Source organism: Lucilia cuprina, chromosome 4 (genome assembly GCF_022045245.1).
Source record: "Lucilia cuprina isolate Lc7/37 chromosome 4, ASM2204524v1, whole genome shotgun sequence".
Taxonomy (NCBI): Eukaryota; Metazoa; Arthropoda; class Insecta; order Diptera; family Calliphoridae; genus Lucilia; species Lucilia cuprina.
This window is the reverse complement of record NC_060952.1, coordinates 95,326,217-95,339,763: the sequence shown is the minus strand read 5'-3', so window position 1 is coordinate 95,339,763 and position 13,547 is coordinate 95,326,217. Positions and strand designations below refer to the sequence as shown.

General features: G+C 27.3%; 2 protein-coding genes across 2 annotated transcripts in view; both read right to left on the bottom strand.

Annotated features, from left to right (window-relative positions):
• The window catches only part of LOC111676531 (solute carrier family 22 member 3), an 8,387-nt gene extending 5,798 nt beyond the window's left edge, over positions 1-2,589 (bottom strand). The window contains exon 1 of the mRNA XM_046947997.1: positions 2,544-2,589. Within this exon, the coding sequence (XP_046803953.1) occupies positions 2,544-2,589 (46 nt within the window). The remainder of the gene's footprint in view (positions 1-2,543) is intronic.
• Positions 2,590-8,710: 6,121 nt separating this feature from the next.
• On the bottom strand, positions 8,711-11,880 carry LOC111676518 (solute carrier family 22 member 3). Its single transcript, XM_023437478.2, has 6 exons — positions 11,318-11,880; positions 11,102-11,256; positions 9,925-10,093; positions 9,546-9,862; positions 9,349-9,483; positions 8,711-9,287 (listed from the first exon to the last, which is right to left on the bottom strand). Exons 1-6 carry the CDS (start codon positions 11,875-11,877, stop codon positions 8,716-8,718), a joined length of 1,908 nt encoding a protein of 635 aa, XP_023293246.2. The 5' UTR covers positions 11,878-11,880; the 3' UTR covers positions 8,711-8,715.
• Positions 11,881-13,547: the final 1,667 nt, after the last annotated feature.

The following is a 13,547-nucleotide window of genomic DNA, read 5'->3' as shown; positions in this document are numbered from 1 at the left end:
ACTAGAACTGAACTAGAACTGAACTAGAACTGAACTAGAACTGAACTAGAACTGAACTAGAACTGATCTAGAACTGAACTAGAACTGAACTGGAACTGAACTAGAACTAAACTAGAACTAAACTAAAACAATTTACAGTTTCTCTAAGAAGTGTTAATTTTATTTTATTTTTGCTTATTTTATAAAATTCATCGGTTGCTACCTTGTCTAAACGATTCGACATGTTGTGAGAACTATAGAAGGTCCGTTGTCTGTCTTCTCTGAACTACTTGTTGAGTGCATTATTTTTCTTTTCAAAATGTTTTAGATTTTGTAATTCATTTTTATTTTTTTTAACAAAATTTTCACACAATTTACAAAATTTCTAATATTTAGACAAAATAACAAAATTATTTGAATTAAGTGGCCAAGAACTTGAACGTGAAAAAAATCTATTTATTTTATTTTTAAGAAATAAAAATAAACGCGGATATATTTTAAGGTTTAAAAATATATTTTTTTTTAATTTTTAATAAATTTTAAAGGGTGGTACTGTTAAAAAGCGAATGTAAACTTATAACTAGTTACATGAGTGGTTCCTAAGGGACAGTATTTGTTTGGAGTTGTAAAATTTAATCACACATTTGTATAATGATTATTTAAGTTTTTTTAAACTAAATAATTTGATTAATTTTTCACTATGTTTTTAACTATAAAAATCATTACAGCACAAGTTTCAATTGAAAAAAATCAAAAATATTTATTAATTAAATAAATCTTCAGTATGCTTTTTCATTAATAAAAAAACTAAATTGTCGCTTTCTTTCACCACAAATTTCTTTTCTTGAATATAAAAACATTTAACATCAATTTCATTCAATTAAAAATAGATTTTTTTTTGTCTTTTCTCTTCGCGCACTTATCGAAGACAAATAAAAAATTAAAATAAAACAAATAAATTTTTGTAACGTACATCAATAAAATAAATTATTTGCAGTTAATACTTTTTCATTCAATAGTTAAATAAAAACTATAAAAGACAAGAATAAACTGCCTGTCCGAAGCGTTTTCTTTTCAATTCCTCCACGATTTCGACTTGACACTTTGAGATCCGATATAAAACTAAAGAAAATGCTCTTAATTTTCTATTCAAAACTTTTCATACGACAATTTTGCACCCTTTTGCTTAGTGGTGTCTGTCGTTTGTTGTCGTCTTTGCCATTCGTTTTATTTGTTACGAAAGTAATTTTCAAATCTTCGTGGTTCGTTTAAACTCAATTTAATAAATAAACGAACACAAGTTTTTTTATTTAAATATTTAGCGTATTTTTTCTCTTTTTTGAATGAAATGTTGTTGTTGTTTCTTGATTTTATTGTTGTAATGTTTGTTTATTAATTATTAATTTGTTGAATAAATTTGCAAATAAAAATTGTTGATTTAATTGTTTAAATAAATACTAACCACTTGAAAAAATGGCTCGAAAAAAAGTGTCACAATTTAGAGCAAATTTTCAAGATTAAGATGTAAATACAATTAGGGCTTCTGGCCACAGACTACTTAACTACTATATTCTATAGTCTAGTCTACAGTTTAGTCTATAGTCTAGTCTATAGCCTAGTCTATAGTCTCGTCTATAGTCTAGTATATAATCTAGCTCATAGTCTAGTCTATAGACTAGACTATAGACTAGACTATAGACTAGACTATAGACTAGACTATAGACTAGACTATAGACTAGACTATAGACTAGACTATAGACTAGACTATAGACTAGACTATAGACTAGACTATAGACTAGACTATAGACTAGACTATAGACTAGACTATAGACTAGACTATAGACTAGACTATAGACTAGACTATAGACAAGACTATAGACTAGACTATAGACTAGGCTATAGACTAGACTAAAGACTAGACTATAGACTACACTATTGATCAGACTATAGACTAGACAATAAAGTAGGATTTGCTCTTACATATAGTTGAGCCTGATTAATTTATTTACTAATCGTCTTAAACTAGATCTTTAATTAATGCATTTTTTTCATCTGTTAATTATTTACATCTAATATTTAATATGCTAAATAGTTGTTGATAGATCTTGTTAATTTCTTTGGAAAACCTAACAAATAGTTAAATTATTTTTATTATATTTTATTAACTTTACATATTGACACCAACTTAATTTATTAGACACGTTTCTAACAAATTTGTATTTGTCAATATTTTCAATTTGAAAAATTTTCCTCTTTTAAATTAAATCATTTCCGTTAAATATCAATTGTTTTCATAGTTTTTTTTATCAATATATAGAAATTTTCCAAGTTTAAGGAAACAAAAGCTTTCGTTTTACTACACTACAGTTCTTAGTCGTAATTCAATACTAAATATATTATTAACTGAAGGAACTTCCTTTTGAAACCTTTAAACAGAATCAATTCATTTGATTAGAAATGTATTAAGCTGGAAATTATATACTAAATGTATTTAATAATCAATCAAATATATTTCTGAAATCTTTGATAAGAAAATTTCACCTTCTTAACTTTGTTTTAAATACTCTCTTTTGCTGTAATGTTATTAATTTTTATAGTGGAGGCCACCATTTTAAATTGAGAACCTTCTCTCTCTGCCCATCACTCGTCTAACATTTGATAACTTTGATTTTCGAGTTCTTCTTTTAAAATGTATGGATTTCCTTAACAATAAACTCCTTTAAATATCTGCTGAAATAAAACAAATAACTCTCTTCTTAACACCTTGTTTTATGGGCTTGACGTACCTTGCACCAATTGCATAAATAATTAATTAAATAATTTAATTTAAATTGATTTTTGTTTTCTTTCTCAGGCTTGTTTACTGTTCCGTTTTTTAGTTATTTATTCAGCTTATTGTTAAATGATGAATTGTATTTTTATTTAAAAAAGTTATATTATTAATATTTTTCGCTAAAAATTTGCATTAAATTTTATGCGGAAAATATTTTTTAATAGAAAATTCTCAAAATTGTTTTAATATTTTTTTTAATTTAAACTAATTTATTAATATTTTTTTAATTAAATATTGTAATAAGTTGTTAATGCAATTGTTTTTTTTTAACCATGAGAAGAAACATGATTTTGTTTAAAGAAATAAGGAAGAAAAAGTGAAACTATCGCAAAAATATTTATAAGAAATGAATTGATTAGTTCATTTTCTATAGATAAAGTTGCGATCGCAATATTTTCTATAGGAAATTTTAGTGATCGTAATAATTTCTAAAGAAAATTTAAGCGATCGCAATATTTCTATTGTTAATAACGATTGCAATATTTTCTATAAAAAACTATAGAGATCGCAAAAATTTCTATACCGATCGCAATATTTCCTATAGAAAATTGTAGCGATCGCAATAATTTTTCAGGAAATTGTAGCGAATGCAATAATGAGACGACCGCAATATTTCGAATAGAGAATTTTAGCGATCGCAATAAATTCTATAGAAAATAGTTTCGATTACAATATTTCTATAGAAAATTGTAGCGATAGATATTTCCTATAAAAAAATGTAGTGATCGCAGTATTTCCTATAGAAAATTATAGCCATCGCCACAATTCTCTCTATGAAATGTTGGGGTCGTCACATTATTGTAATCGCTACAATTTTCTGTAGAAATTATTGCGATCGCTATAGAAATTTTAGTGAAAAAATATTGCGATCGTTATAATTGTCTATAGAAAATATTGCGATCGCAATAGAAATTATAGAGAATTGTAGCGATCGTAATATTTTCTATAGAAAAATTTCTATCTTTATTATAAATTTATTATAAATTCTTAACTTCATCCAATCAAAATTCTTTGCAATTGCGTTGTAATATATATATATATATATATATTTGTGTCCGATATATAGAATACAAATCGACGTCATTTTAAACAAGTGTTAACTCATATGTTATAAATATGAAATCTATTTCTAATCTTTATCTATTAAATTAATTTATTTCGATCATAAATTTATTAAAAATAAAAAAAAAAAACAAAACTGCTGCAAGAAACAAGTTACAATTGAGGTAGTTTTAAATGCACTGAAATGCCCAATTGGAATAATTTCAAGTGATCTTCTGATATAATTGAAATTAAAACAAATACTATACGTTGACTTGTCCCATGATCGGTTGGAACCATTACTTTGTCATCAGTTAAGAAGACATAAAAAGACTTGATTCCCAACTTGGTCTTTGCATTCTATGAGTTGCCGACATGTATAGAGAACAAATTTACGTTTTATACTCGTTTTACTATTTATGACACAAATATTTAAATTTAAATTATATAATAATATTTACTATTATTTATAAACAAATGCACAACTCTCTCTCTCTCTATATTAATAAATATAGAAAATTATATAAATTTATTTCTAAGATAAACAAAATGCACTTGATTACTTTGTAAATCCCCTTAATAAGTTTTTCTTTTTAATTCGTCCGTAATGTTGTAAATAGTTAAAGTTGCATATTCCAGTTCAACCAGTTCACCTTTGACAGACATGCAACATTTTTGTTTTAAATAATTGTTAACATGATTTTGCTTAAACTTTATAATCAAAGGCATTGACCTACTGATTACATTTTTAACACTTAAACACTAGTATGGCAAATATCTGCCCACATTATCGATTGTTTTAAAAAAATATGAATAGAAAAAAAAACGTAAATATAACTGGTATGACAGGAATATTATAACAAAAGTTTCCTAAGAAAATGTTATTGCTGTCCGGTTAACCTTGGTTCGAAAAATGTTTAAAAACTCTAAGAAGTTGTGAAATGTAAAGTAATTTCAATTTAAAAACCACTTTCTAAAGAAAATTTTCTTTTTGATAAATTTTTTATAGAAAATTTTATGATCGATAAAAAATTTTGTGATCGAAATTATAAATAATATAGTGATTGCTCCATTTTCTATAGAAAGTTTTGTAATCGTAAGTATAGAAAATATACTGATCGCTTCATTTTCTATAAAAAATATTGTGGACGATCAATTTTCTATAGAAAATTTTGTGATCGACAGTGATCGCACTATTTTCTATAGAAAATTTTGTGATTGACGGTGATCGCACTATTTTCTTTAGGAAATTTTGTGATCGACAGTGATCGCACTATTTTCTTTAGAAAATTTTTTGATCGACAGTGATCGCACTATTTTCTATGGAAACTATTGATCTTAATGGACTTGCCGTAGGAAATTTTGTGATCGATCGATTTTCTATAGAAAATTTTGTGATCGAAAGTATAGAAAATATAGAGATCGCTCCATTTTCTATAGAAAATATTGTGAATGATCGAATTTCTATAGAAAATTTGTGATCGATCGATTTTCTATGGACAATTTTGTAATCGACAGTGTAAAGTAGCGATCACTAGCTCGATTTTTTTTTTTTAAGAAAATGTTGTCTTTCTTTAACTTTCTATAGGAAATTTTCTATAGAAAATATTTTAGATGATTGTAAATGTGTAATCGATTTTCTGTAGACTATTTTGTAATCAATAGTATAAAGTATATTGATCGCTCTATTTTCTAGGGGAAATATTGTGTTTGATCGTTTTTCTATAGAAAATATGGTGGAAAATCGATTTTCTATAGAAAATTTGGGATCGATCGATTTTCTATAGACAATTATGTGATCGACTTTTTAAAGTCGTAGTGATCACTTTACTTTCTAGTATGAAATAATAATCGCTCTTTTCTATGAAAAATGATATAATTGATCGATTTTGTGATCAACAGTATAAAATATAGTGATCGATAGATTTTCTATAGAAAATGTTGTGCTTGATCGTTTGTTTATCGTTTTTTTAAAGAAAACTGTATGATCAACAGTATAAAATATAGTGCTCGTTTCATTTTCTATAGAAAATATTGTGGTTGATCGATTTTCTGTAGATTTTTTTTGTGATCGTTAATTTTTTTTTCAAATTTTTGTGATCGTTGAATTTTCGTTATTTTTTTTTTAAATTTTTCTATAGAAAATGTTGTGATCGTTAAATTTTCTATATTTTCTTAAGAAATTTTCTGTAAAAAATTTTGTGATCGATCAATTTTCTATAGACATATTTGTGATCTGCTCAATTTTCTATGGAAAAATATTATGATTGATCGTTTTTCTGTAGATTTGTTTTGTGATCTTTATCGATCGTTACATTTTTTATAGAAAATTTAAATTTTCTATAGAAAATTTTTGTAATTGTTTAATTTTCGTTAAAAAAGTTTGTGATCTTTAATTTTTCTATAGAAAATGTTGTGATCTTTAAATTTTCTATAAAAATTTTATGATCATCACTTTTCGATAAATTGTCTACAAGTATGTCTTATCTCTCAACTTTTAGCAATATCTCATTCAAAACAATTAATTAACAATTTAACAAAACCTTCACTACTTTAACTGATTATCTAATAGTTGGATTTTACAATCCCAAAACCCCTTTGGCATTGTTTCTTTTAAAATCTAACAATTTGCAAATGATTATGAATATTTTATAATATTTGACAAATTGCAAAATGCTCCTACGTTAATAGACACATTTTTTGATATAAATATTTGCTAGACTTATAAAAATCTAGTGATAATTATTTCACGTTCATACAATTGAGTCATATAATAAAGATCGTGTTAGAACCATTGTTATTTTTGGCCGACGGGGGGGTTCTATTTATATTTGAAATTAGTTGGATAATGATAATGAAAGGTGTTGGTGATCGGTTATTTTTATCCACTTGCTATTATCGCTTTAGTAAAATAGTATTTTTTATAATGTTATCATAAATTTTAAAAGTGCTACGGCGACATCGTAGTATTTATCTTTCAAATAAACTATTAATTATGGGTCTATTGTTAGGAGCCCTATATTTACTATTTTCTTGTCAAAGAAGATGTTTTTGTTTAAGAGTATTTTATAGAATTTCATCAAAAATAGAAATGTTTTTAAAAATCTTGATAAAATAATAACGATTTATTGATCTATTTTTTTTGTCACATGATTAGGGAGGTCAAGGTACAGAAATGAATTTTGAATTGAAATTTTATTATTAATCTTAAATATTTATTTTTTTACCTTAACTTTACTTTCGTTAAGATTCCATATAAAATCACTAAAAATTGTTTGATCTTATCAAACAATATTTCATCAAAAAGTTAAAGAGCCTAACTGACAAGATCTTCTTTAACAGTTTGTAATATCTATATTATTCCTTCCTAAATCTCTTATTCTTATTAGACTTTAATAACAAATAAAATATCCAATTTGGGAATAAAGAAAAATAAATTTAGTGGCAGCACTATTTTTTACAAAACAAACGTTATACGGCGTTATTACAATGCCCTAAGGTGTTTGTCTATGCTAAATAATGCATATTCGGTTGATGTATTTACTACAGGAATTAAAATTCTCCAGACAACAATTAAAATATTTCTATGTGAAAGCAGCGCCAATTAAGTGTTTACAATACAAACACCGTTATCGATAACTTATTGATAAACAATTCAAGTTATCGACAATTTTCGGAAGAAAATTTTTGTAATCGAATAATTTTTTATAAAAATGTTTGTAAATCCATATATTTTCTATAGAAAAAAGTTAATAAATCAATATTCTATAAACAATTTTGTAATAAAGAAAATAGATCGAACGTTGAATTTTCAAAAGAAAATTTTGTGATTGTTAAATTTTCTATAGAAAATACTGTGCTCGTTGCATATTGTAAAATTTTATCACCAACAGTTTAAAACGATCGAGGTCACTCCATTTTCTATGAAAAATATTGTGGATAACCTTTTTGGTACAGAAAATTTTGTGATCGATCGGTTTTCAAAGAAATCTTCTTTGAAAATTTTGTGATCGGTCGATTTTATAATTGGCAATATAAAAGTATGGTGATTGTTGCTTTTTATATAGAAAATTTTGTGATTATTGAATATTTTATAGAAAATATTTTGATTGTTACATTTTCTATGGAATATTTTGTAATCACTTGCTGCAGAATATTTTGTGATCAACAGTATAAAATAATGGTGATTGCTCCATTTTATATGGAAAATATTGTGGTTAATCGATTTTGTTTAGATTTGTTTAGAATTTTGTTGCATGATCAGTTCTAGATCAGTTCCAGGTTAGTTCTATTTCAGTTCTAGTTCAGTTCTAGTTCAGTTCTAGTTCAGTTCTAGTTCAGTTCTAGTTCAGTTCTAGTTCAGTTCTAGTTCAGTTCTAGTTCAGTTCTAGTTCAGTTCTAGTTCAGTTCTAGTTCAGTTCTAGTTCAGTTCTAGTTCAGTTCGAGTTCAGTTCTAGTTCAGTTCTAGTTCAGTTCTAGTTCAGTTCTAGTTAAGTTGTAGTTCAGTTCTAGTTCAATTCTATGATCGTTCAGTATTCTGTAGAATTTGTGATCGATTAGTATTCTATAAAAAATTTTATTGATCTCTTCTCCTTTATTAACCAGTAACCGATTAATCGTTGATGCAAAATTTTGTTAATCGATCATCGGACAATTTTCTATAGAACAGTTTGCGATTGTTTAATTTTTGAATCGAATAAATTATAAAAATATTTGATTTTTTGTTGGTTATCTTAGAAAATTTTAGAAAATAAACAAAATAAACTGAAAACATTTTAAGATTTATCTATTTTCTTTTTAAAATTTAACAAAAATTGATCTAATTATAAATTAATTAAAAAGTCTTTCACACTTTCTCAGTTTTAAATTCTTGTCCTTTGATTTTGTGCCTCTGCCTCCTCTGCTACTCCCCCTTCCGTGGCATTATCACACATTTCCATTTCCTCTATACAACCCATACTACGATCCATATGCCATAAATCGGTTATACTTATTGTCAGGGGATTATCGTAACCTCCTTCAGAACTCTGATTTTCCATAGAGCTCATCTCGGAAATACATGAACTGCGACGTAATAATATAGTGGATGATTTTCTTCGATAAGTATTGGGTGTAGGAATTTTACAAATTTTCGGTTGTTCTTCATTCCAAAAGTGAATGTTTAGAAAACACATTAACACCCCACTACTAACAGCCAATGAAGCGAATACGGTAATGGGTATAAGTATGTGTATCTTGGTGGTGATTATTATGAATGGAGCAAAAATTAACCAAAAACGACTAAAACATGAAGAGGACAACATTAAGATCGAACGTTTTTCCGGAGACACCAATTGTCCCGTGCAAGTGGTTAGAATGGAGAGATAGGCTGAATTCGCCAGTTTAAGCAAAATCCAAAATAACATTTCAAAACCTATGCGGCGAGATTCCTTAACTGGAATTGAGAAAAATACTATGAAAATAGATAATTTCAATTAAATTAATTAACAACTTACTAGTATCTGGTATAAACCATAAAAGATACGTAAGAAAACCAGCCAGCATCATAACATAACCACACCAAAGCCAATGATGACGGGTATATAGAATGAGATATAGACCCAAAAAGACTCCCAACATTTCAGCAAAACCTTTCAAAAGAATTAATTATTTTTTTTTTTCAATTATATGGAAATCCATAAATTTCTCTTACCCAAACAAGCGGTATTAACATGCAAATGCTCCACACCCAATGTTCTTATCATCAAAATCATAACATTATATAGAACAGCCGATACCACCCAGGCCCAGTGTATTAGCACAATAAAAACTCTAGGAGTTTTACCATCCCATATAGACCAGTAATTACTTTCCTTAATATTTCTCAAATTATTGGCATAGGTTTGTAATTGAGTTTCCAAATTTAAAGGTATTTCACGATTATTAAAAGCAGCCGATTCTAGTAGAAGTTTTAAAGTTTCTTCGATTTTATTGTGTTTCAAAAGCCAACGAGGACTATCGGAAATCCATCTGTATAAAGATAGCAAATGTTAGTTTTTTTCTTGGGTTAATTTTTAGGAAATTGTTGATACCTGTGTAAAAATACTAAAAGTATTACAGAAGTAGATATCGCTATATAGAGATAACTCCAACTATCAAAAAATATCGATATACCGGGTAGGAGAATAAGACCAATAGACCAAAATAGTTCAGAGAGTGTTACAATTATGGTTCTAGGTTTTCCGGCGGTAATGTCGGTTACTAATTAAAGAGGGAATTTTTTTATCAAATATTAACATCGATCGAAAATTCAAATTATTAATAGTTCAATTTAGTTCAGTTCTAATTCAGTTCTAGTTCAGTTCAAGTTCAGTTTTAGTTCAGTTCTAGTTCAGTTTTAGTTCAGTTTTAGTTCAGTTTTAGTTCAGTTTTAGTTCAGTTTTAGTTCAGTTTTAGTTCAGTTCTAGTTCAGTTCTAGTTCAGTTCTAGTTCAGTTCTAGTTCAGTTCTAGTTCAGTTCTAGTTCAGTTCTAGTTCAGTTCTAGTTCAGTTCTAGTTCAGTTCTAGTTCAGTTCTAGTTCAGTTCTAGTTCAGTTCTAGTTCAGTTCTAGTTCAGTTCTAGTTCAGTTCTAGTTCAGTTCTAGTTCAGTTCTAGTTCAGTTCTAGTTCAGTTCTAGTTCAGTTCTAGTTCAGTTCTAGTTCAGTTCTAGTTCAGTTCTAGTTCAGTTCTAGTTCAGTTCTAGTTCAGTTCTAGTTCTAGTTCAGTTCTAGTTCAGTTCTAGTTCAGTTCTAGTTCAGTTCTAGTTCAGTTCTAGTTCAGTTCTAGTTCAGTTCTAGTTCAGTTCTAGTTCAGTTCTAGTTCAGTTCTAGTTCAGTTCTAGTTCAGTTCTAGTTCAGTTCTAGTTCAGTTCTAGTTCAGTTCTAGTTCAGTTCTAGTTCAGTTCTAGTTCAGTTCTAGTTCAGTTCTAGTTCAGTTCTAGTTCAGTTCTAGTTCAGTTCTAGTTCAAGTTCAGTTCTAGTTCAGTTCTAGTTCAGTTCTAGTTCAGTTCTAGTTCAGTTCTAGTTCAGTTCTAGTTCAGTTCTAGTTCAGTTCTAGTTCAGTTCTAGTTCAGTTCTAGCTCAGTTCTAGTTCAGTTCTAGTTCAGTTCTAGTTCAGTTCTAGTTCAGTTCTGGTTCATTTCTAGTTCAGTTCTAGTTATAGTTCAGTTCTAGTTCAGTTCTGGTTCAGTTTTAGTTCAGTTCAGTTCTAGTTCTAGTTCCACAAACTTACATATAACTTGTCCCGATGTATACATAAAAGCACAAAACATTGAAGTCAAACAGCGATAGTAGACATGCAAAGCAAATGAGGTTACTAAACCCGTCAGATTTCCGCACATAATCTGGCCCAACATGCCATACAACATCAGCCTGCGCGGACTAATGCTGTAATTTAGAAAATATTAGATTTTTTTCCGTTAAAATTCCTTACGTTTTATCAACTTACTGGTTCAAAGCTTTTTTCGCCACCAGACCGCCAATTAAGGCCCCTAAAGCATGAAATGATTGGGTCATTGACACCAGCAATTCTCGCGAGCAAACCAAATCAAATTGTGTCACCAGAGATTCATATTCTGAATTGTGTTCGAAATGATCACACGGCACTAGATGAACATTCACTTGATGTGTTTTTTGCTGTTGGGGCTTCGCAAATGGACTAGAATAATTCATTAAATTTTTATGTGCAAAATTTGTTTCCAAACTGGTCTTGAAAGTGTGACAAGCATCCACTTGAAACTGACGATCGGTACTTTGTATATCTTTTTGTAAATTATAAGACATATAGTTCTCCAATAAATCTGTAGTAATATTATGATCCAAACTTTCCGTAGGTTTACAATAATAATCTCCTTTTTGTGGAGTAGGAGCCGTATAAATAACACAAATTGTAAACCATGCCGTGGGAATTTTACACAAAAATATCAAAACTATTGAGCGTAATTGCCATTTGCCAAAGTTTCCATTGACAGTTTGTACTATATCTTCTTGATTTTTAAATGAACTCATTTTCTTTAGCAATATTTTACTATTCTAAACATCCCGTCTTTCTTTTCACGACAAACTACGATTCGCAACTGTTTTCAATGTCTCTATTTAGAGCAAATCTTAGCGCAATATTTCACACGATTTTTGTTTATTTATTTATTATTGATCGATTTTTTTTTAAATTTTCTGCTAATAAATTGATAATTGTATTATCGTTAATACATTCGTTTCGTTTGATCAATTGATCTCTCTATCTAAATATAGTCACAGTTGATAAAAATTCGATCGGTACTAATTGTTAGAGCCAATAATATCTTTTTTTAATATTTATTACAAACTATATTTATATTAATGAAATTTTAAAGACACGAAAAATGCAAATTAGTTTTTTTTTAGTGAAAACAAAAGTTTATTGACGTTTTTCACTTTCTTAACCGAACTGTGCTTAACGAGAACTGAACTAGAAGTGATCTAGAATTGAACTAGAAGTGTCTAGAACAGAACTAGAATTGAACTGGAACTGAACTAGAACTGAACTAGAACTGAACTAGAACTGAACTAGAACTGAACTAGAACTGAACTAGAACTGAACTAGAACTGAACTAGAACTGAACTAGAACTGAACTAGAACTGAACTAGAACTGAACTAGAACTGAACCAGAACTGAACTAGAACTGAACTAGAACTGAACTAGAACTGAACTAGAACTGAACTAGAAATGAACAAGAACTGAACTAGAGTTAACTAGAACTGAATTAGAACTGAACTAGAACTAAACTAGAACTGAAATAGAACATAACAAGAACTGAACTGGAATTGAACTGGAACTAAACTTTCCATTTTTAAAGAATTCTTTTCTTGAACATTAAATGAAACACTATATTTAAGGATTTTTAAATAGTTTTTAATTTTTAATAAATTTATTATGAATTGATTGTTATTTTACATTGTTTTGTTTTAATTTTTTTAATGCCAGTTTTAATTTTATAACTCACTATTTAGACAAGATATTAATTTTTTATAAAATTCCTTAAATTGTTTTATAAAGATCTTAATTTATTGAAGTATTCTCTGGACTTGTATTTAATTTTTTTGTAATAATAAAACTTTGAAATTGTGGCCAAATAATTTAATAGTTTTTTTATTGCGTTTTATTGTTAAATGTTTATCATAATATTAAATTTATAATATACATTAGGAAATCTTACTTATTTAAATAATATTAATTTTAGTTTAATTATTTATTCAATTTAATATTTATAGGTTTTTGTTTACAGTAATATACGACTAGATGGTTTATTTTTTTTTAGTTTAAAATATTTTTTTATTTAAGATGTTTGTTTTAGTTTTTTTACAATATTGATTGGCTAAATTACAGGCTAAAGGATTTTTATTTTAAAATTAATTATAAATTGTTTTATTAATAATGATAATAGGAAACTTTTTTATAATTATTAATTAAAATTTTTCATTTAGTATGAATAAAAGTTTTTATTATATTAGTTTTTTTTTTAATTAATAAAAATTGCTATGTTATTAATAATAATAACTTTAATTGGGAGCAACAACCTTCAGTTTTTTTATTTGTTTTAAATTTACAATTGTTTTTAAATTTTCTGCAAATTGTTATGTTTGTTTTATGTTTAAATCTTTGGTTGTTTTTTTATATTTTTATTAAAGTTAAAACGAAC

Excerpts from the sequence above, each read along its gene's own strand:
- LOC111676518 (XM_023437478.2), bottom strand. The coding sequence starts at position 11,877 with ATGAGTTCATTTAAAAATCAAGAAGATATAGTACAAACTGTCAATGGA. Across the intron at positions 10,094-11,101 it reads TACATCGGGACAAGTTATAT|TAACCGACATTACCGCCGGA; the intron begins GTAAGTTTGTGG and ends CTCTTTAATTAG. Across the intron at positions 9,484-9,545 it reads TGTTAATACCGCTTGTTTGG|GTTTTGCTGAAATGTTGGGA; the intron begins GTAAGAGAAATT and ends TTCTTTTGAAAG.